This window comes from Oncorhynchus mykiss, chromosome 9, assembly GCF_057628025.1.
Source record: "Oncorhynchus mykiss isolate SJ-2025 chromosome 9, ASM5762802v1, whole genome shotgun sequence".
Lineage (NCBI taxonomy): Eukaryota > Metazoa > Chordata > Actinopteri > Salmoniformes > Salmonidae > Oncorhynchus > Oncorhynchus mykiss.
The window spans coordinates 69,465,555-69,488,965 of record NC_143030.1 but is presented as its reverse complement, the minus strand read 5'-3'; the positions used below and the strand labels follow the sequence as shown (position 1 = coordinate 69,488,965).

General features: G+C 43.5%; 1 protein-coding gene and 1 long non-coding RNA gene across 8 annotated transcripts; one reads left to right on the top strand and one right to left on the bottom strand.

Annotated features, from left to right (window-relative positions):
• Positions 1-9,021: 9,021 nt before the first annotated feature.
• Positions 9,022-23,065, top strand: LOC110532657 (LIM domain and actin-binding protein 1). Of its 7 annotated transcripts, none has more exons than XM_090185165.1 (12): positions 9,022-9,432; positions 9,817-9,997; positions 11,616-11,772; positions 12,205-12,250; positions 13,760-14,143; positions 18,474-18,534; positions 19,061-19,155; positions 19,407-19,481; positions 19,557-19,608; positions 21,003-21,073; positions 21,169-21,302; positions 21,501-23,065. In XM_090185165.1, the coding sequence occupies exons 3-12, from the start codon at positions 11,651-11,653 to the stop codon at positions 22,600-22,602; spliced, it is 2,142 nt and encodes a 713-aa protein (XP_090041291.1). In that variant the 5' UTR covers positions 9,022-9,432; positions 9,817-9,997; positions 11,616-11,650; the 3' UTR covers positions 22,603-23,065. The 7 variants fall into 7 exon arrangements, with proteins under 7 accessions (XP_090041291.1, XP_021472412.3, XP_090041290.1 ...); XM_021616737.3 differs by having other exon boundaries at positions 9,405-9,432; positions 21,006-21,073; XM_090185164.1 differs by having other exon boundaries at positions 9,405-9,432; positions 9,807-9,997.
• LOC149981313 (uncharacterized) lies at positions 19,810-21,008 on the bottom strand. Its single transcript, XR_016483403.1, has 2 exons — positions 19,935-21,008; positions 19,810-19,890 (listed from the first exon to the last, which is right to left on the bottom strand). It is a non-coding gene; the product is annotated as an uncharacterized LOC149981313 (long non-coding RNA).
• Positions 23,066-23,411: the final 346 nt, after the last annotated feature.

The following is a 23,411-nucleotide window of genomic DNA, read 5'->3' as shown; positions in this document are numbered from 1 at the left end:
GCCGCATAATGTCGGCCATGTTGGTAAGGGAAAGATAATGGGTAGTTTCACATATGGAACAATGACTCCGATATTTCCCCGGATGTATAAATATGAAGCATCCTGTTTTACACTCCACCAAATATGGTGATAGAAAGGAAGCCCAGTGGCCAGCCGACGTTCTTCTAATTTCTCATCGATTAAGCATTTGAATACAGTTTTCTATTTCCAAAATTAAAATATGTTACGAATAGAGTGGACTAAGTTTGGTAGACATTACTCTTTGCCAAAGTGTAAAACAATGGTGTTCTTAGGAAGGAGTGAAACGACGAATTGAGATATTGCACAAGCGCACTTTACGGAATAGGCGTTCCCTAACGTAAATATGCAAATAATGCTAGAAAGCGCCAATAGGATCTCGCTAGCTTGTTCTGGGTTCTGCCCACCTCCTTGCCTGTTCTGCCCACTATGATTTATTTTCTTCCCATTGGCAACGATAGGCTCTAGTCTATCTTGAGTTAGTTATAAAAAAATATTTGGTAATTCTCCCATGAGTTCCATTTTTTTCAGTTCCAGACATTATTATGGCCCCGTCCTCCCCAATTAAGGTGCCACATAAAAACATTACTGTCATCACAGTAAACTACTTCATACACCAACCTTTGACAATCGTTTTGATAATCTGGACTGTTCTGCTTTCCCAGCAAGCTGAACCAGAAACACACAGTCACAAACTCAGGCTGTTCAATGGGAGAGCAGAAGACCTTGGTGAGATGAAAATGGGAAAATAAAAACCTTCTGTAGTGTGTACATTACTACCAATAAAATCTCACCTTCTCTATGAGTTGAAATCACTCATGTTTCTTCATCTCCTCTACCAGAAACCTAAGGGACAGACAGGGACAAATGATTAATTCCATTCCATTTAAAAAACATCTTTCATTGACATAGGTTTTATCAAAATCTTCAAATTAGAGATCTGAGATAAGGAGTCAACTTATTTAGAATTACAGCCATGGGGGTTGTACCAATTATTTACTGTATATTTACACTAGATAACAGACAGGTGGTGCTGTTTTAAAACCTCAACGCCTCCATCTTGGCATTATTGTAAAAATATATGTTTTGGAAGCTATAGAAATGCATTTATTAACGTCTACATTGGTTTTGCCGCATTTATTATATTACAGACAAAATTGTATTACGTGAGCTAAACATAAAAAATTTAAAAATATATAAGAACATTTAAAAAAATATTGAATGTTTCTGTCCCCATTGCAACAAAAATATAGTTAAATACATGTAATGTTGTATTTAATTGAAATACTAAATAATTTCATTCATTCCTATGAAGGACTGCTCCTTCTGGGGAGTGCCAAAATGGGACAGTGGCTTCAAAGCCTCTAATTGGTAAATACATAGCATCAGCAATCCAGGGTTTGTATTCATCATTGGGTTGTACCCAATACCCATGAATACACCTATAGGCTATCTGATTGTACCGTGTATGGGCGAAAGCCCTGTCTACACGCTCTGCCAAGCCATGTGAGCCCACAGCTTTCCACATCAACCACAGCTTCAGATAGTCGATCACTGTATTAACTTGTCCCCTGTATCCAGACTCATGTCATATAGCTTATCCTGCTGGAACAGGTATGTCGCGTTCGTGCTGTAGCAAGGCTTCAACAGGTTCTGTGGAAAAGGGGAAGACATGAAGAGATTCTGAGGTTTCGCTCAAGAATGACGACAAATAACAACATTTTTTTATTCGAAGAAAGACCCCAGAAGGGACAGTAGAAATATGTAAAAAGGATCAGTGGTGTGAAGCACTACTTAGGTCGTTTTTTTGGGTTCCTGTACTTTGCTATTTATATTTTTGACAACTTATATGTTTACTTCACTACAGTCCTAAAGAAATAAATGCCCTTTTTACTCCATACATTTCCCCTGACACCCAAAAGTTCTTGTTGCTTAGCAGGACAGGAAAATGGTTCAATTCACGAACAAGTATCAATATAACATCCCTGGTCATCCCTAATGCCTCTGATCTGGTGGACTCAGTAAGCATGCATGCTTCATTTGTAAATGATGTCTGAATGTTGGAATGTGCCCCCTGGCTATCCAAAAAAGAAAAGAAAATGGTGCCATCTGGTTTGCTTAATATAAGGAATTTGAAATGATTTACAGTGCATTCAAAAAGTATTCAAACCCCTTGAATTTTTCCACATTTTGTTACGTTACAGACTTATTATAAATTTGATTAAATTGTCAAAGATATTCAGAGACTTGTCCCGAAGCCATTCCTGCATTGTCTTGGCTGTGTGCTTAGGGTCATCTCTGTACTTTGCTTCAGTCATCTTTCCCTCGAACCTATCTAGTCTCCTAGTCCCTGCCGCTGAAAAACATCCCCACAGCATGATGCTGCCACCACTATGCTTCACCGTAGGGATGGTGCCAGGTTTCCTCCAGACGTGACTCTTGGCATTCAGGCCAAAGAGTTCAATCTTGGTTTCATCAGACCAGAGAATCTTGTTTCTCATGGTCTGAGAATCTTTTAGGTGCATTTTGGCAAACTCCAAGCAGGCTGTCATGTGCCGTGTACTGAGCAGTGGCTTACGTCTGGCTACTACCATAAAGGCCTGATTGGTGGAGTGCTGCAGAGATTGTTGTCCTTCTGGAAGGTTCTCCCATCTTCACAGAGGAACTCTGGAGCTCTGTCAGAGTTACCATTGGGTTCTTGGTCACCGCCCTTCTCCCCGATTGCTCAGTTTGGCCAAACGGCCAGCTCTAGGAAGAGTCTTGGTTGTTCCAAACTTCTTCCATTTAGGAATTATGGAGGCCACTGTGTTCTTGGGTACCTTCAATGCTGCATAAATGTTTTGGTACCCTTCCCCAGATCTGTTCCTCGACACAATCCTGTCTCCGAGCTCTACAGACAATTTCTTTGACCTCATGGCTTGGTTTTTGCTCTGACATGCACTGTCAACTGTGATACATTATATAGACAAGAGTGTGCCTTTCCAAATCATGTCCAATAATTGAATTTACCCCAGGTGGACTCCAATTAAGTTGTAGAAACATCTCAAGGATGATCAATGGAACCAGGTTCCACCTGAGCTCAATTTCGAGTCTCATAGCAAAGGGTCTCAAATCAAATTACATTTTATTTGTCACATACACATGGTTAGCAGATGTTAATGTGAGTGTAGTGAAATGCTTGTACTTCTAGTTCCGACCATGCAGTAATATCTAACAAGTAATCTAACAATTTCACAACAACTACCTTATACACACAAGTGTAAAGGAATTAATAAGAATATGTACATAAAAATATATGAATGTGTGATGGCTGAACGGCATAGGCAAGATGCAGTATATGGTATAGAGTACAGTATATACATATGAGATGAGTAATTTATGGTATGTAAACATTATATAAAGTGTCATTGTTTAAAGTGGCTAGTGATACATTTATTACATCAAGATGGCAAGATGCAGTAGATGGTATAGAGTACAGTATATACATGTACATATGAGATGAGTAATGTAGGGTATGTAAACATTATATAAAGTGTCATTGTTTAAAGTGGCTAGTGATACATTTATTACATCAAGATGGCAAGTTGCAGTAGATGGTATAGAGTACAGTATATACATATGAGATGAGTACTTTAGGGTATGTAAACAGTATATAAAGTGACATTGTTTCAAGTGACTAATGATACATCTATTACATCCTAGAGATTTGAGTCAGTATGTTGGCAGCAGCCACTCAATGTTAGTAGTGGCTGTTTAACAGTCTGATGGCCTTGAAATAGAAGCTGTTTTTCAGTCTCTCGGTCCCCGCTTTGATGCACCTGTACTGACCTCGCCTTCTGGATGATAGCGGGTGAACAAGGCAGTGGCTTGGGTGGTTGTTGTCCTTGATGTGACATCGGGTGGTGTAGGTGTCTTGGAGGGCAGGTAGTTTGCACCTGGTGATGCGTTGTGCAGACCTCACTACCCTCTGGAGAGCCTTACGGTTATGGGCAGAGCAGTTGCCGTACCAGGCGGTGATACAGCCCGACAGGATGCACTCGATTGTGCATCTGTAAAAGTTTGTGAGTGTTTTAGGTGACAAGCCAAATTTTTATTTCAAATAACTTATGGATATTCAATTGCGTGGCACTCACTAGAATTTTACTTCCTTGACCTGGATCCTTTGTTTGAACTTCCCGAGACAGCTCTATCCATCCCGGGGGCTGCACCAAAATGCAGAAACCAGAGAAAAGGAAGAGGAAGCAGGGCCCTAGTCATACTCAGGCAGCGCTTCCGAGTATATCACTCAATAACGTTTATTCCTTGGAAAATAAAGTAGACATGCTTAAGGCGAGGATCTCCTTCCAGAGAGACATCAGGGACTGTAACATACTTGGTTTGACAGAGTCATGGCTCTCTCTGGATATATTGTCCCCTTCCATTCACAGGAAGAAAGAACTCTCCGGGAAAAATAAAGGTTGAGGGGTCTGTTTTATGATAACAACTCATGGTGTGATTGTGGTAATGTACATGAACTCAAATCCTTTTGTTCTTCCGATCTGGAATACCTCAGCATCAAATGCAAACCGCTTTTACCTCTGGAGAGAAATTTCTTCTGTCATCGTCACATGCTGTGTGTATTAACCTCCCAAGCTGTCACAGCGATGGCCCTCAAAGAACTACAATGCACTATGTGAATTGAAATGCATTCCAGGTGACTACCTCATGGAGCTGGTTGAGAGAATGTCAAGAGTGTGCAAAGCTGTCATCAAGGCAAAGGGTGTCTATTTGAAGAATCTCAAATATGAAATATAAATTGATTTGTTTTGTTACGCTCGTCGTCGGATGATAAATGACTGGACCAAGGTGCAGCGTGGTAGGCGTACATTCTCTCTTTATTTGAAAATGTAACACCGGGAAAAACCACTGAACACAAACCAAACTAGTCGTGCACAAAGCAAATACAAGATTCCACAAAACCCAAAAGGAAACTGACAACCTATATCTGATTCCCAATCAGAGACAACGATAGGGAATCAAACACACCAACATAGAAACAGAAAACCTAGAATGCCCACCCTAATCACACCCTGACCTAACCAAATAGAGAAATAAAAAGGCTCTCTAAGGTCAGGGCGTGACATGTTTAACACTTTTGATTACTACGTGTTATTTCATAGCTTTGATGTCTTCACTATTATTCTATAATGTAGAAAATTGTACAAATAAATCAAATCAAAATATATTTTATATTTGAGATTCTTCAAAGAAGCCACCCTTTGTCTTTGTGAGACGCAGAGTAGATGAGTAGGTTAACAAATGAGTAGGTGAACAGATGATCTCCGCATGTGTGGTTCCCACCGTGAAGCATGGAGGAGGAGGTGTGATGGTGTGGAGGTGCTTTGCTGGTGACACTGTCAGTGATTTATTTAGAATTCAAGGCACACTTAACCAGCATGGCTACCGCAGCATTCTGCAGTGATAAGCCATCCCATCTGGTTTGAGCGTTGTGGGAATATCATTTGTTTTTCAACAGGTCAATGACTCAACACACCTCCAGTCTGTGTAAGGAATATTTGACCAAGAAAGAGAGTGATGGAGTGCTGCATTAGATGACCTGGCTTCCACAATTACCCGACCTCAACCCAATTGGTTTGGGATGAGTTGGACCGCAGAGTGAAGAAAAAGCAGCCAACAAATGCTCAGCATATGTGGGAACTCCCTCAAGGCGGTTGAAAAGCATTCCAGGTGAAGCTGGTTGAGAGAATGCCAAGAGTGCGCAAAGCTGTCATCAAGGCAAAGGGTGGCTACTTTGACGCATCTAAAATATACAATATATTTTGATTTGTTTAACACTTTTTTGCTTACTACATGATTCCATGTGTTATTTCATAGTTTTGATATCTTCACTATTATTCTTCAATGTAGAAAATAGTATAAATAAATAAAAACCCTTGAATGAGTAGGTGTCCAAACTTTTGACTGGTACTGTATATATACTGTATATACACTACATGACCAAAAGTATGTGAACACCTGTTTGCCGAACATCTCATTCCAAAGTCATGGGCATTATTATGTAGTTGGTCCCCCCTTTTTTATTTGGCTTTCCCACATTTCAAATTCAGTAGGGAGACGACTAACCTTGGCTGGGTGACATGATTACGTAGGGACTACTAACTATTCTTGCTTGTCTGTTTAGCAGGAAGGGTTTCTTCTGACTCAATGGTTTGTCTTCTCTTTCTGGTAAATTAATTTCCCCCTAGATAAACAACAACATATAAATGTTAAACTGTGCATCATTTTTCAGCCTCCCCAAGAATGGTTTATGCAGTAAATATGGTCCAATAGAAGGGTGGCTACATCCCCCAGGTTAGACTTAAGAGGAGTAGAGGAACGGAAGTTTTGGAAACGTCTCTTGCAGTTCATTGACTATCAGGAACTGCAGTAACTCCTCTGCAGCAGCGGCTCCTTTGTGGATCACAAGGTCCAGAAGGTCCCGGGCCTTTTCTAATGCCTCAGTGAGGGCTTTGACCTGCTGGTACTCACGCTGGGACACTAGTCTGAGTGAGTCTGAATGCTGCTGCACAAAGTTAGGGTCTGCACTCAGAGCATCGATCAGCTTGGGCTTTAGACAACACAGTAACTGCTGGGTACCACCTTAGTGTTCCTCTTCAGCCATGATAGGCTAGCTATCCCTCATACTGTACCTCTTCTGGACCTGAGAAAATGATGCAATAATTTTTTGCTTTTATTACTCAACATGTGGATAAGAACAACTAAGGGGCAAATGTTTACTTTTTATCCATGAGAAAAGCATCTCTATTTATAGGCCTACAACTCCCCTCTCTCCTCCCACGAAAGTCCCAGCTAATACAAACAGGAACAGAGTTTAATTTCCAAATATATAATGCTGGGATAGACGAAACGGAGCCAAAAACGACATTTCCGCTCCACAATGTTTGTTTGTGTCTATTTGATCATAGTATCTTTATCTATGGGTTTCCAAATAGGCCCTTCTGTGTTGATTGAATCTCAATTTAATTAATGTTACACAGAACACTGACTCATTGTGGGAAACAGTTCCCACGTTCTGATTCCTGCTGCTGATGTCATCATGTTGTTTGAGATTTAGATGACTAGTTAAGAGACATGTCTACAGGCCCCTGCTTGCATTTAGGTACAGGTTACTGCCAAGTAAAGGAAACAATAGGGCGTTGGGCCACCACGAGCTGCCAGAACGGCTTCAATGTACCATGTTATAGATTCCTCAAGTGTCTGGAACTCTATTGAAGGGAAGCGACAATTCTTCCACGAGAAATTGCATAATTTGGTGTTTTGTTCATGGTGAAGGAAAACGCTGTCTCAGGCACTGCTCCACAATCTCTCATAAGTGTTCAATTGGGTTGTTCTGGTGACTGAGACACACATTAAACCCACTATGCTCTTTTCCTAGCTAGCACGTAACATTCTGAGCAACATGTGTTTCTTAGAGCTTGGTGAGAACAATATTTTCTTGGCTCTCAGCACATTTAAGGAACTTAACTTTTTTTTGTCATTTTCTTGGTATTTCATTACAGAACATTTCCCTAAAGTTCACACATTTAATTTAATACATGTAATTTCAATTTTGGCAATGTTCTAGGAATGTTCTGCAAATGATTTGACATTGGGAATATTCTCAGAGAACATTTCAGAGAACGTAAAGAAACGTTCTCCTGTGAGAATTTCAGTACTTCAGCATAATGTTACTTACAAGGTTCTCATGGTTCTATGTAAAGTAATGTTCTCAAATTGTTAAGAGAATGTTAAGAAAACGTTCCATAAAAACCACAAGACTACTTTAGTAACGTTCAGAGAATGTTCTAAGAACGTTATTTAGAAACATTCTGTTCCCAGCTTCAACAAAAATCTCTCTCCTCTCTCTTGTTAAGTGTGTTGGCGATACTCACTAATTGGCCACACCTGATCTGAATGAGTGCTTTTTTCCTTCGAAATGGGGTCTGTTATAGATTTAAAAAGAACAGCTTTGTACGAGTTAAAAGAACATTGAACGCTAGCTACATCCTGGTGGTGCAATACAATCCAATTCCATGGATAGAGAACAGAATGTCATATTGTAGGTTCTAATCTCACTGACACTGTGCGACAAAAAACAAGTGTCTATATGATTAATGCCTAAGCAAATTAATTTCCATGTGTCTGTGCTTGGAGTTCAAACAGTTAATTAAGCTAGCAGTGTCGATATGTCTTAAAAAATAAATAAAGTTATTTACCTTCAAATAACCTATAATTTACATTCTCAGAACGTTAATAAAACCTCCCAGGAAAACTTAGGGAACCAAGAGTAAAACATTCTCAGAACCTCCCTGCTACCTAAAAATGTACGTTCCCAGAACAGGAACAATGTTCATTTCCATTCTCAGAACTTTAAAAAAAAACTGTACGTTTTACTGGTTAAGGAACAACCATTTCCACAACTCCCAAAGAACCAAATCTACTAGCTGGATTGCAACCCTGCTTTCAAGGTCACTGAGAGATCTTCTTCTAGCTAAGGTAGCCAAACTACTGGGCATTTTTAAACTTGCTTAATTAACTCAGGAACCACACCTGTTTGGAAGCACCTGCTTTCAATATACGTTGTATCCCTCAAATCAAGTGTTTCCTTTATTTTGGCAGTTACCTGTATGCATACAGCTTGTTGTTGAGCGTAGAGCCAGCATGAAATACCTGGCAGATATGGAGTAGACTCATTGTAATAAATTAGTGAATGAATAGTCAGCCATTCTTAGCATGGATGCCATGTAATGAGGACAAGCCAAAAGAAGGTTTCACCTGTGGTTCCGCCAAAGACACACAGACCGTCCAAAGTAAAGCCAGAGAGAGTTTTACCCTGATCCACACAGGGTTTTGACTGTTACACAACTTTAAATGAAACCAAGTTTGTATTCTCTGAAATCCTGTTTGCCGTAGACATAGTTATCTGTCAGGTTACATGTATATTTAGCGACACAGAGCCCTGCCCTACACACACAGTAGAATCATGTGGTTTGGATTAGACTGTAGTGATGTGACACTGATGAAGCCTAGACCCCGGTGCCACGTTATCTGAAGCTTAGCAGTCCTGTTTAACCACATGGTATTATGTCTTAAACATCTTAGAGGAACAACAAGGTACAGAGGATTTATTTTGGTATGGGTTTATTGACAGACAGACCTTTTAAGTTGAAGAGGGATGAGAACATGGGTTTGATTGCGATAAGACGTCTCAAGTCTTTTGATCACAGACACTCAGTGGCGTTTCTCTTGATTGTGAACGACTCACATCCTCAGCCTTTGACCTCATGAGAAGGTGGGCGGAGTCTGTGCCACTTCCAGGAATTGAGTGGGATTCTTCCCTTTATGTCATACTGTGTTGGAGGTGAAGGCTGTACGGTATGTACTCACCTTGTTTGCGTTTAGATTCACCCTCATGAACACAGGGTTGTCACTAGTTAACACAGCCACAAAGTCAGAATTATGGCTAACCATGCCCATTTCTACAATTTCTCTTCTTAAATTGTGATTTTAAACCTAACTCTAACCTTAACCACACTACCAAACTTATGCCTAACCCTAACCTTTCATTAATACCAAAGCAATTTTTTTGGTGTGGAATCTGACTTTGTGGGTGTGATATCTAGTGTACACCGGAACAGAGGGTTTTGGATGGGAGGGACTCTGACTGTACCTGCCAGGTGGAGGTAAATTCTGCATCGTTATTGGTTGGAGTCTCATGGTCTTCATTTGCCCCCTCCCATCTCTCCAAGCATATTACAGACTTCTATGCAGCAGTGCAAGACAGCAAACTGTTACTGAGGCACGGAGGAGAAGGCTTGAAGACTGAGAGAGAAGGCAAAGAGACTGAGGAGAAGGCTTGAAGACTGAGAGAGAAGACAACGAGACTGGGGAGTAGGCAAATAGACTGAGTGAAGTTGAAGTAGTAAGAGAGGACTCAAAGGTAAGTAATGTGCATAAGCTCTTTAGAATTCTTATGTGGTGAGATTATTTTTAAGAGCCTGTTATGTTTGTTTTCATGAGATGTGATGCAAAACAGCTTTTCTGTAAATCACGAACGAGAAAAGAAACAGTAATCTTTATAAGCTGATCTAAAAAAAATAAAGGCTTATCATGGTATTTATTTATCAGTCTGGAAATAATGCTTTGAATGCTGGGAGTTAAGTTGGGACTAATCATTTTAGCTGTTTGCTCTCTGTACTCAAGTCATTTACTATTAGTTATATTTTTTATTGTATAGCCAATCATATGCTGCTGGCAATTTCCAAAATGAATTGTCTGAGGTGATATTTTGACTTGGATCTATGCGCAGTGTTCGATCAGTGGATAAAGCAGAAGAGAAAGTGTCAAGGCTACCAGTTGACTCTTGGCTACCAGTTGACTTTTGGTAAATGGGACTTTCCTGAATGCATGCACTAAACTAAAGAGCATATCTCTTTCTATACTGAACAAAAATATAAACGCAACAAAAGTGTTTAGGCCCATGTTTTATGCGCTAGATACATGCCAACCTGCTAAACGGGGGCTTTTTTGCTGATTTCAATATTATTCATAATAACTGTGAGATCCTCACGGTGGTGTGTGGAAGGAAGGTGTCTCCTATTTCTTCTTATAAAGGAATATATAGCCTAGGTCTACCTGTCTCGCCATACCTCTGTTCAAAAATGACAGTTTAAACCAATAGTTTCAGACAGTACTATGTTCCCTAACTCGAATCCTCATCATCCATATAGGCGTTGTTTTTGTCTGGTGGACCATGTGTAATCCTGAAATGAGAGTGCATGTAATGACAGTTAGGCTGAGAGTGAGTGCATGTAATGACAGTTAGGCTGAGAGTGAGTGCATGTAATGACAGTCAGGCTGAGAGTGAGTGCATGTAATGACAGTTAGGCTGAGAGTGAGTGCATGTAATGACAGTCAGGCTGAGAGTGAGTGCATGTAATGACAGTTAGGCTGAGAGTGAGTGCATGTAATGACAGTTAGGCTGAGAGTGAGTGCATGTAATGACAGTTAGGCTGAGAGTGAGTGCATGTAATGACAGTTAGGCTGAGAGTGAGTGCATGTAATGACAGTTAGGCTGAGAGTGAGTGCATGTAATGACAGTCAGGCTGAGAGTGAGTGCATGCATCTGCTTGCCCTGAATTCCAGTCAGTCTGTGTGACGTCCCAGGAAACAGGTGGGTAGTTCACGGAACTCTGACAGAGAGATGACTGGGGAGGGCCTGTGCCTGCTGGCAGTAGCTTGGGGGCTTCAACTTCATGATGTCTCAATGATGAGACAATGATGTCTCAATGATGGATTAGTAGCTGCTGTGTGCTGGCTACTGCCTTACTCACTGCTGATTCATCCATAGGAACCGCAAGTAATTAACACAATTGTAGCCTACTGTCATTCACTGCAGACATAGACGTATTGATCATACAGTCTCCTCCCACATGCTGAGATACTGCTGTCATGAAGTAAACACATCAGAGTTTTTTATTTAGAAGGATTTCTAATTCCATGATTGTTTAGGGTGGAATTGTGAGGTTAATTTGACCTATTATTTTTTCACCCTCCAGCCAGCTAGAGCAGTTTTTCCCTGAGAACAACAGAGATGGCCATCGCTCCGTTCAGTCGCAGACAGTGGGCCTCCCACTCCCTCAGAGTCACAGCTAATGAGTTGTCCATACTTGGCACCAGAGGCAGGAACAATGCCATTGCTGAGCGCTTCTCCAAGTAAGTTTCTCACTCTCTCCCATTTACCCTTACTGTGACTGTTACTCACTTCCTAACATCTTCTCTTCTCAGTCAATGACTCTTCACATTTAAACTCACCCAGATGTATCTATTCTCTCTCTATTGTACATAACCCTGTATCAAGGTAGAAACAAACATACTCCTGATCACTGATGGCTTTTCCATCCTAGTAATAATGTTAGTAGTTGCGTAGTTTTATATTTTTGATATTCGGAGAAGGTTTCAGTGTCTGACCACTAGGAGACAGCGTTGATCCATGTTTGTGTATAATTGGAATTAGAAGAGATCCCAACAAACGCCCAAGCAGTTTTAGTTCTAGAGGCTAAGACAGGGCTGTAAACAGACTACCTATAAACTGCTCTACCTCATGATGCAGGCCTATGCTCACAACCCCATCTATCCTCTTCCTAGATACCAACTGGCTGCAGAGGAGGGCAACTCGGAGAGAAAGAAAGCAGTAAGTATCCACTCAGGGTTGGAAAGTGCAAATATCTAACAAAGCTATTTCTCTCTCTCACATGTACTTACTCATCCTCACTCATGCTCTCTCTGAGACACACACACACACACACACGGCTGTTCACATGCTGCAGTTGGAGACTAGACTAGAAAAGCCTTAATCCTTATGTTGAGACTTTAATCTTAAGGTAGATAATACCTCCACTGTCGTTTCACATCGATGCTCTTGTTCCTGGGTGGTCACTCCCTTCACGGCCATGAAGGAAGACAATGTAATGCCTGATCCCACCTTGCCGATACATCCACTCTTCCCGGTGGTCAGTTGGCTCGACCCGGGAATTGCACTTGAGGGGATATAAACAGACGGCAGGGATTTTTGTTCTTCGTTAGGCAACTTTTTCAATCCCAGGTAGGTGTCTGGCATAGGTAGACCATCATTTGGTGTACTGTGTTGAAAGCAGTGCTTGAAGTGGATTGAAATAGGTGCTGGCACTCATTTTGGGTGACAGTACTGTTTACATATATATTTAGGTGGGGAAGTGCTGCAATAATTTGAAGCCTATATTCTATAAGAGGTGCGGGTGCTCAAGCAGTAGAACATTTTCAGTGCCGGTATTTATAACCAGTGGGGGGAGGGGACAATTGAACTGGCAAATGCCAAGACTGAGTTTGCGTCTGGGACTCCTCATTATGGTTTACACCTGCGTTGTGGTGTAGAACTAGCTATTGTCACTGTTAGCAGAGGCTCAAGGTATTTTCACAGAATGTAAAATTAGGTAAATACTTACACAGTTTGGGGAGGGGGCATGCGGCAGGTCTCCTGTTTTCTCTTTTCCTGGATTGTTCCCTTTCCCTCAACTGACCCTTTTCTGTTTGACAATGGTGCCCTCTTGGTGAAATGTAAATAACATGTTAGCATAATACAGTTGGATTATCAGTCAACATGAGTCACATTTATCAGCATTCCTCACTGTCGAGGCTCCTTTTTCTCTCACTCCCCCTTCCCCTCTCTCTCGCTCCCGATACTTTTGAGTAGACCTATCTTGTGTTAAACATCCCTTAAATTTGTTTTAGTCATAATCCTAGTCACTTGATGAGCATGAGAAACTGTAGTCGGCTGTTTGGGTTAGCTAGGGAGAGGTCTTGTTTTTGGAAAGATGCTAGTCCAGTTGAATGCTAACGGTAGCTTTATTAGAATGCGGTTGGAGACTCTTACTCTTGTGTCCTGGAACTATTGATGTGACTGGTATCTGTTTTCTGTCCAATTACCCATTGGTCTCTATCTTATCTCCTTCACATGCTGCTAATAGTATTACCCTCATTGCCCTTCTGGGTTGAATTCCACAGTGTTTCTATTCTATTCGTGGATTCTATTAGGCACACCATTTTGATTTATGCCATTGCTATGTTTCTGCTAGTCAGACTATATGAACAAGTTTAGGAGTAGCCCTGGTGAATATAATGGATATCTTAATAAACTAAACTTTCTCTTTACGTCCTCCTCGAGGCTGCAGATCCGTTGCCCCCAACTCTCCGCAGTGGCAACCTGAGTGTGTTGAAGAAGTGGTGGGAGCAGCCTGTCCAGTCCTCAGCCACGTCCTGCGCCCCGTTACCCCACACTCGCTGCTTACTCCCCTTAAACCCTAAAGCCAAGCATCAGATCCAGCCCCAGGCCACTCAGGCCCAGCCACCTCTCTCACCAGACCCCGACACCAGCCCCACAGCCGCTGAGGACCAGGCAGGACCTGGTATGGAGAGAAGACTGCAGCAGAGAGACCCAGAGAGGCAGGAGGCAGTAGAAGAAGTACCTTGTGTCCCCAGTGAGAAGCCCAACATCCCCCTCAACCACCTCAAGATGATGTTCGAGAAAGGAGAGAACCAGCAGAACAAAGTAAGTCCAAAGTCACTGATTACAAACTAGCATGTTTTCAACAAAAAAATGAATAGGAAATATTTTTTTTGTATAACATTTTCAGACACCTTTTTTATTCTTTACATGACTTGACTGGACGTTATATTTCAAATCTTCCGTCACATAAATAGTGGGAATGGCTATTGGCTGAATGGCTATTGGCTGAATGGCTATTGGCTGAATGGCTATTGGCTGAATGGCTATTGGCTGAATGGAAACACTTTTCTATTGTTTAGGTATTAGGAGAGTGTTGTGTGGATCCGGTGGTGTGATTACACAAGCTACTCTGATGGTGACTTATGCGATGGCTTTGCTAAAGAAAAGCCCCATGTGTTTTAATCTGAGGTCAGAGGACTGCCTGAAGCTGAAGTATTGTGGTTTATAAGACAACTGGTCTGTGTGTCCTCCATTGTTCCTGTTCTAGAAGGGAAGGTGTCGTGTTCTCCAGGGGTCCGAGCCCTCCTGGGGTTAGTCATGCTGCCTGTCACATGCACCGCTATGACTGTTCTCATCTCACTACAGAACACTCCTCGAGATAGGCTAGCTATAAACATGTCCTCAGGCAGATAAAAGGGGTTCTTCAAAACAACCACTGTCCTATCCTCCTCATGCTCCCTCTGAGCCATGTTGATATAAAGGCAACATGTGACACTTTTCCAAATGCACTGGAAACCTTTGGTACTTTAGTATATTTTAGCAATTCTTCTGAACAAAAACATAAATTATTTTTATATTTGACTGAGTTAGTTCATTTTAAGGAAATCGGTCAATTTAAATAAATTAATTAGGCCACAATCTATGGATTTCACGTGACTGGGAATACAGATGCCTTAAAAAAAGTTAATCAGGCTGTTGATTGTGGATTGTTGTCCCACTCCTCTTCAGAGGCTGTGTGAAGTTGCTGGATACACGTTGATCCAGAGCATCCCAAATATTGTCTGAGTATTCAGGCCATGGAAGAACCGTGACATTTTAATCTTCCAGGAATTGTGTACAGATCCTTGCGACATAGGGGCGTGCATTATCATGCTGTAATGTGAGGTGATGGCGGCGGATGAATGGCACGACAATTGGTCTCAGGATCTCGCCACGGTGTCTCTGTGCATTCAAACTGACATGGATTAAAATTAAAATTGCGTTCATTGTCCATAGTTTATACCTGCCCGTACCATAACCCCACCGCCACCATGGGGCACTCTGTTCACAATGTTGACGTCAACAACCGCTGGCCCACACAACGCCATACACGTGGGTCTGCGGTTGTGAGGTCAGTTGGACGTACTGCCAAATTCTTTAAAACAATGTTGGAGGTGGCTTATTGTGGAACGTTCAATTCTCTGGCAACATCTCTGGTGGACATTCCTGCAGTCAGCATGCTAATTGCACACTCCCTCAACTTGAGACATCTGTTGCATTGTGTTGTGGGACTAAACTTCACATTTTAGTGGCCCTTTATTGTCTCCAGCACAAGGTGCACCTGTGTAATGATCATGCTGTTTAATCAGCTTCTTGATATGCCACGCCTGTCAGGTGGATGGATTATCTTGGTAAAGGAGAAATGCTCACTAACAAGGACGTGCAGAAATTTGAGAGAAATAAGCTTTTTGTGCGACTGGAACATTTCTGGGATCTTTTATTTCAGCTCATGAAATGTGAAACACTTTTTACATGTTGCATTTTCTTTTTGTTCAGTTTCGATGAGCTCATTTAAAAGCAAAGGATATTTTTCACCCTTATTAACTCTAGAGTCTAGACTAACAGTCTTTATTTTGTTTGTTTTTCCTGGCTTGTACAAATGTTAGGTATTGAATGTGAAAGGCCAGACTTTCAATGTAACATTCCAATGAGGTAGGGTTTTAGTTGACCATTGATCAAGATTCAGATTTTTTTTTTTAAATGTTTAAACCCACAGCACTGGCTCAGATAACTGGCTTACTACTCGGTCTTTGAACATGGACGCCCGCCTGGACATCAGATCAGAGGAGTGTTTTTGTAGCGGCTTAACAAGTTGCCTCACCTGCCATGCCCCAGCTGGCTGAACCCTCCTTCACTTCTTAAGCACATGAGCAGCTCTTTCTTGTTCTCTCAGCTGAAAGCCAGGAAGTGACCTGGCTGCCCCTTCCCTCGACCCACACCCAGCCCTGTGCCTGACCTGCTCCCTGACCTGTAGCTCAGCCCCTGACCCTCTCCTCGAGAGGTGGTGATGTCATGGGGCAGGCACATTACTGCAGTAGAGAAGAAACTGAGCCTCCTCTGATAAATCCCTCCCTGGCTTATCAAAGCAAGGCCTTTTCCTTCTGCCCCTCCTCCTTCTCTCTTCTCCCGCTCCTCTCGCTGGAGGAGACGGCCATGAGGGAGAGGCACTGTGAAATTAATTGACCCAACTTCACCCCCCCCCCCCCCCCCCCCCGGTCACCCCCCTCTCTCCTTTCCAGCCCCACTCCCCTCCATATGCCCCCCTCTCTGCTTCTCTCTCTGTGTGACTGTGACGAGGCAGAAAGGAAGGACGAAGGAGAGGCACCAGTTCATTGGAGCCACAGTGTAATGAACAGAATCGAGTTAGCTGCTGTTGATGTTCCAAGCTCCTCCAGGACAGATATGAGCGCTCCAGCTTAACTCCTTTCCTCTTCCTTGTGTTCCACTCTGCTTCTCCCTGTAGCTCCTAGCGTTGCTTTGCAAGAGGTAAATATGTTTTTTGTTCTTTGTTTGGTCTCAACCTTGGATCTCCATAAGCTCACTTGTAGTGCTGCGGCTCTGAAACAGTCTCCGCCTTATATTTGGTTTGCTTTCTTTGCTTGTTTTAATGTTTTGACTAGATTCTAGCGCATTACGCTGTGAGTCCTTTGATGGTAGGGCTGGCCTATACACTGACTGCACTATGGTTGGTGAATTATGCTTACTGTCAGTGAATGGGCTTATCAAGGACTTTTTCATGTTTTTGTCAATGGTGGTTCTGGGCTATATGTAGCCTCAAACTCACTGATTCTTGAATGGACCTTTTTTGTTATTGCTCTGATGCCCAGCCAGCTGGCGGTAGGATTCAGGGAGGAGCCTCGATTTGTATCATCTGTCTCTGGGGGTTTTAATTGTCAGTGGGATTAGTGTCAGGTCTTTGTCTGTCTGGCTTGCTGATCAGTTCCTCCCTCTCTGAGCTCAGCTGCCTCCTGGCCTATTGTTTGTTTACAGCCTCCCCCATATTGTTGAGGCACCGCCCGTGACCATGGTCTGGAGAGGGTATCGTCTGAGTCTTGGTTTGGTTTGGGAGGGGGCCCTCTGGCTGGGTTAGAGAGGGGTCTCTCCGCCTGTGGTCCGTCTGGGCCAGCTGGGGTCTGGCTCCCCCTAGAGCCTAGATTAATCCACTCTGGAGGATGGAGCAGCACGTTCAACCCCTTTCTGCCAATGCAGATCCAAAATCCAGACTGCCACAAACGCACAACCCTACAAATACTTTTCCTTCGGAACAGCACTACTCTGTCTCCTCTTTGCATTTCAGGGTTTTATCCCCCACTGTCTGTATTATTAAGGCTGTGCCCATTGCAGTTCCAGCCTCACAAGGCTCTGTGACACCCTGTTGCTCCTCTAATCTCTGACACTGATCACACTCTGGCTAAAAGGCTCTGCGTGGTCAATCCAACGTCTGCAGTGACCGTACAGCATTTACTGCGATGCAGCCTCTGCAGAAGTCAGAGCATTCATACTACTTGTGCTTCATGGAGCAGAGCTGTCATGAAGGAAGTTGTCAAGGACGTGCATTTGCTTATACAGGACCTCCCGCCCCCACCTAATGTCAACCAATCATGTCAATGCGGAGATATATGGAGCCCTCTGTATTGTTACAAAATTTAGGAGGCGCACAGTGATGCGGTACAGCCTGAGGGAGGCAAGGCAGACACCCCTATCTGCCCCAGGCTCTATCTCACTGAGCTCATAAGGGGATTAGAGTATAGAGGGATTGGATGCAGAGGCAGACAGCCAAGAAGGGGGAGCTGGACAACAAGCCAGGCTGCTACTGGAACTGACTGACTCACTGACAGGCTGCCATACCACTTCTCTTCTCCACTCCTGTTTTCCTCTTCTGTCAGAGCACAGGGTTCAGAACTGTCTGATGGATGGCCCTGGTTCTCTCCTACTGTATGTTTATGCTAGCCTAGAGCTAAGTATGTGAGCATCATATGGTTCTGTATGCAAACCACGACACAGGTGCTGCTGGCATTAGTCCGTATGTTCAGAGCCTGCTGAGTCTACAATGTAAAGGCTACCATAATGGAATATGCTGTCCTGATAGTGTGGCTTGGCTCTGTGTTTCCAGGTGTCCAGAGCGCCTGTGAGGATCGGAGGCATCACTGATAACATGGACCAGCTACTTGGAGGTACTATTACACTGAGGAGACACACACGGAATGGGACACCAGAGTTAAAATCTAATCAAGGATATTGTTTCACTAGGCCACACAGAACTACAGACAGACTAAAACATATGTAAGTTGTTTCCTTCCTGTAGCTGTTTCAGTGGTATAGACTGTATGGAGAGGGCTGGGGCTCACTCCTTGTGCTATGATCAGCAGGATGCCCCAGTGATTACAGGAAGAATGATAGTTACAGGAAGAAAGCTTTTTCTTTCCATTCCCCCGTGAACCTGTTCCCATCACAGCCTGACAAACACTGTGGTTACATCTTAAATAGTATCTTATTCCTTAATAGTGCACTACTTCAGAACAAAGCCTATGGGGCTGTAGTCAAAAGTAGTGCACTATATAGGGGGGCATTTGGGAGGCTCCCCCATGACCCACAGTCTGCATTGTGCTGAATCTATAGCCTGTACTTTCCTTTCTATAGCTTATGCGCAATGTGTTTCTGTGTATGTGTGTAACCTGCGCTTCTCTCTCTGTCTCCTAGATGCAGGGAGTATGGAGTCCATGCCCCTGAGGGACAGGATGGCCATGTACCAGGCTGCTGTGTCTAAAACCGAGGTGTTATCCTCCTCAGTCAGCGTGAGTTCCTGTCCTTTACACTGCCATGGAAGACTAACTACCATGTGCAACCATAGACATCTCAAATCTGACTGAACTTGAGCCCAAAGTAATAACTTTTGGACCACAGGAAGAATGGCTTCTGCTTTGGCAAAAGCATCATGTGGATCCGAAATAAACCAAACCAAACTTCAGGCCCATCCCGGCCAGAACCTGTCATGTGCAGGTTACTTATCCCAACTGTAAAACAGATGTCTTTCTCTCTCTGACAGAGTGATCAGTTGGACTCAGGCCTCCTCTGCAGCAACAAACAGAAGGAGAATGTACCCCCAGGCAGTGGGGTCATGGTGAGAAACTGTGCTCTTTGTGTCTGTGTGTCTATGTCTGAAACATCCCTAAATCATGATCTCCTCTCCTCTCAGGGTTCGGACTCTGAGCCCAACAGTAGGAAAGCCTCTTCCACAGAGAGCAATGGTAACTATTTTGGTCCACCACTACATTTCACCAAATCTATATTCTTGTTCGTCATCATTTGTCTCCTCCACTGAGTGTACGAAGCATTAAGGACACCGACTCTTTCCATGACATACACTGTCTAGGTGAATCCAGGTGAAAGCTTTGATCCCTTTTGATGTCCCTTGTTAAGTCCACTTCATTCGGTATCATGATCTCCAACAGGTTGGTTGTGACCTACCAGTAGCTCGCAGGCCACCTATGAGTAGCTCGCAGGCCACCTATGAGTAGCTCGCAGGCCACCTATGAGTAGCTCGCAGGCCACCTATGAGTAGCTCGCAGGCCACCTATGAGTAGCTCGCCAAACAATTCTGAAAGTACATGCAATATTCACCTGTTCCACCACAAACTGTCATAAATCTTTCAAGTATCAGACACCGCAAGCTCCCAGCTACTATCAAACAAATGCAAGATTGACATTATCCCACCCCTGGTTAGCCACTATTGGCTTAAAAAGCCAAACCTAACACAATATCTGTTTCAATATTAAGTTTCAGCAATATTGCCCCTGTCTGGAAGTGTGGTGCTGGTGTTCATCACTCCATGTGTAGCCAGTAGCGATGGGTCGATTGCAAACGAATGGCTCTTCTTGGTAATTGTCGGGAAGCGAGTCGCATATGTGAGAGGCGTTCATTTGGCTGCCTAATTTGCATCACTTTTACTGAAGATGGTAATTCGCAGTGCAGGAACAATATAAGGAGAGGCTGATTCTGATCTACGTGCATTCAATTTGACTTACCTGGCAGAAGTATATCATTAGGATTTATTTGCAAACTTTGCCATGAAATGAGCAGCAGTAGTATAGAACCATCACTATACCGGCACGTTAGACAGCACAGTAGATGCCAATTAAAGGGCCAGATGTGCAATTAAGTGTAGGTAAAGCTGAGGAGACAGGTTAAAGAAGGATGTTAAGCCTTGAGACAATTGAGACATGGATTGTGTATGTGTGACATTGAGGGGGAATTGGAAAGACAAAAGTTAAGTGCCTTTGAACAGGGTATGGTCGGTGCCAGGCGCACCTGTTTGAGTATGTCAAGAACAGCAACTCTGATGGGTTTCTCACGCTCAAACAGTTTCCTGTGTTTCAAGAATGGTCCATCACCTAAAGGACATCCAGCCAACTTGACACAACTGTGGGAAGCTTTGGAGTCAACGTGTGCCAGCTTCTAAGTGGAATGCTTTCGACACCTTGTGGAGTCCATGTCCCGACAAATTAAAGCTGAGGGAGTGGGCAGATGCACGCAAGCAACTCAATATTAGGAATGTGTTTCTAATGTTTGGGGTACTCTGTGTATTAGGTCAGTATATTCACAACAGCTCCCTCTGTTGCTGATATTAGTCTCATGTCACAGCAGGCTCCAGTATCGGCACCTCCTCTGTATCCTCGACCCAGAACGATCAAGCTCAGCCCAAGAACCCCAGGGTGAGTTCAACAGTACCCTTTCTGCATTTTTCTCAGAAAGCCATTCCCTCTCTTAATTAACCTGCCTTGAATGCCTCTGTTTTGTGTGTGTACAGAGCTTCTGCTTGCCTGCACAGGAGAGCTGTGTGTCGTGTCAGAAGACCGTCTACCCTCTGGAGAGACTGGTGGCCAACCAACAGGTCTTCCACAACACCTGCTTCAGATGCTCCCACTGCAACACCAAACTCAGGTAAGTGGATTGGACAGATGCCATGCAGCAAAGAATTGTTTGATTGTTGTTTAAACATCTGTGAACCTCACTGTTAGTGGACCTTATATTTGTTGTTAGGTTCACATCTTGTTCCTCTTGAGTTTTCAAGGATGAGGGTTTATGCTGCTTGATTATAAAAAGTATGGCCTTTCTCAATGTGTTTTGTCTGCTGGACAGCCTGGGAACCTACGCCTCTCTTCACAGCCTTGTCTATTGCAAGCCTCACTTCTGTCAGCTGTTCAAGGCCAAGGGCAACTATGATGAGGGCTTCGGCCTGCGCCCTCACAAGGAGCTGTGGGAGACCAAAGGAGAGAGTGGGGCTGGGGAGGAACAGCTGACCGAACAGACCACAGAGGTCACCTCCTTCTCGAAAGACAAGCTTAAGAAGTGTGCCTCTACCGGCACACTGTTGATCAGCCCAGCAGTGGAGGAGTCTCCACTGGCCAAGGTCAATGTGGTAACAGCCTCCCTAGAGACCCGTACCCAGATCTCCACAGAGAAGGACAAGCCAGTGGAGACACGTCGGCTGAAGATTTCCTGGCCTCCCCGCACCGAAGGAGATGGAGAGGGGGGTAACATGGGGTCCAGCCCCACCTCAGAAGGAAGCTCCGGTGGCAGACCATCCCGTGCCAAGTGGCCCCCAGAGGGTGACTCGGCCTTCCCCGACCAGAGCCCAGAGTCCACCGAACGCTCCACCCTCTGCAGGAGCTCCTCCCTCAAAGAGCGCAGCCAGCCCTTCTCATTGGCCAGCCCCTCCCATGCTCCTGCCCCTGCTGCCAGTCAGACAGCCAATCCTGAGCCAGAACTGCTGGAGAGGATGAGCTCATTGGAGGACAGGGAGCCTGAGCTGGCCTCCAGTCCTAAGGAACAGATCATAGAGGTCCGGGAACAATCTCACAGCCTGTCACATGACTACCACACACCTTCTGACGACAGCTATGTTGATGTCCAAACCAGCACTGAGGAGGGTAGAGAAACACCTCTGAAAGAGAACCACCACGAATCACTAGAGTCAAAAGAAGAACAGGGAGCGAAGGAGGACTGGGATGAAGAAGAGAAGATGGAGGGAGAAGATGGGGAAGGGTTACCTTCTCAAAACTGCCACACTGCCTTGTCAGAGATCGTCACGCCCCCCTCGTCTCCGGAGGCGGAGCCTAGACCCAAGACCAACCCCATGTCTCAGGATGTGGGCTTCTGGGATGGCAAGGAGGCCGTGTCTGTAGAGGACATGATTAAGAGGAACCGCTACTATGAGGAAGATGAGGACGAAGAGGACTGAAAGAGACTGGTTTATTAAGTCAGGAACATTATTAGACCTGATCAACAGGCTGTTGACTGAACTTCCGCCCCTCCTTTTTGTTTTCGTTTGAAATGTAGATTTTCTCTCTTCATTTCCCTTTAACCTAAAGAACGGTGTCTGGCTGTGTTTGGTGTGATGTCAGTTTCTTTCTTTTCTACTACTACTCATTGTAATAATTTATCTATGTAAATTTTACCTTGGCTCTGGATTTGTCCGGAAGATGGTACAAGCCAAACAAATGCTGATAATATGAACTGAACCCAGTTAATGAGACACCATTTTTGTCTGTATTTTCAAATACAGTAGTTTTATGAATGTTTTTAAGGTGGTATGTTTTATCAGAACAGCAGGATAGCTGTAAGGACTGGAAGGGTTTCCACCATATTACGTATTCTGCTGGTTATCATTGTTCAAATTTGAATAAAGCAATTGTTATACAAAATATTCAGTGACCTCTAGTCTCATTATACACATGTAGATCGAAAAATGGAAATAACCACCTTTTGTTACATGTATTACAGTGAGTGGGGAAAGTATTCAGACCCTTTGACTTTTACCACGTTTTGTTACGTTAGCCGCATTCTAAACTGGATGAAATAGTCCGTCCCCCCCCCCCCAAATCTACACACAATACCCCATAATAACAAAGCATTTATTTTGTGCAAATGTGTATATATGAAAAAGGGAAATATCACATTTACATAGGTATTTAGACCCTTTACTCAGTACATTGTTGAAGCACCTTTGGCAGCGATTACAGCATTGTCTTTGTTATGTGTTACAATACA

Coding starts and splice junctions, on each gene's coding strand:
- LOC110532657 (XM_090185165.1), top strand. CDS start 11,651: ATGGCCATCGCTCCGTTCAGTCGCAGACAGTGGGCCTCCCACTCCCTC. Junction 11,773..12,204: donor ATTGCTGAGCGCTTCTCCAA/GTAAGTTTCTCA, acceptor TCCTCTTCCTAG/ATACCAACTGGCTGCAGAGG. Junction 19,482..19,556: donor CCCCAGGCAGTGGGGTCATG/GTGAGAAACTGT, acceptor CTCTCCTCTCAG/GGTTCGGACTCTGAGCCCAA.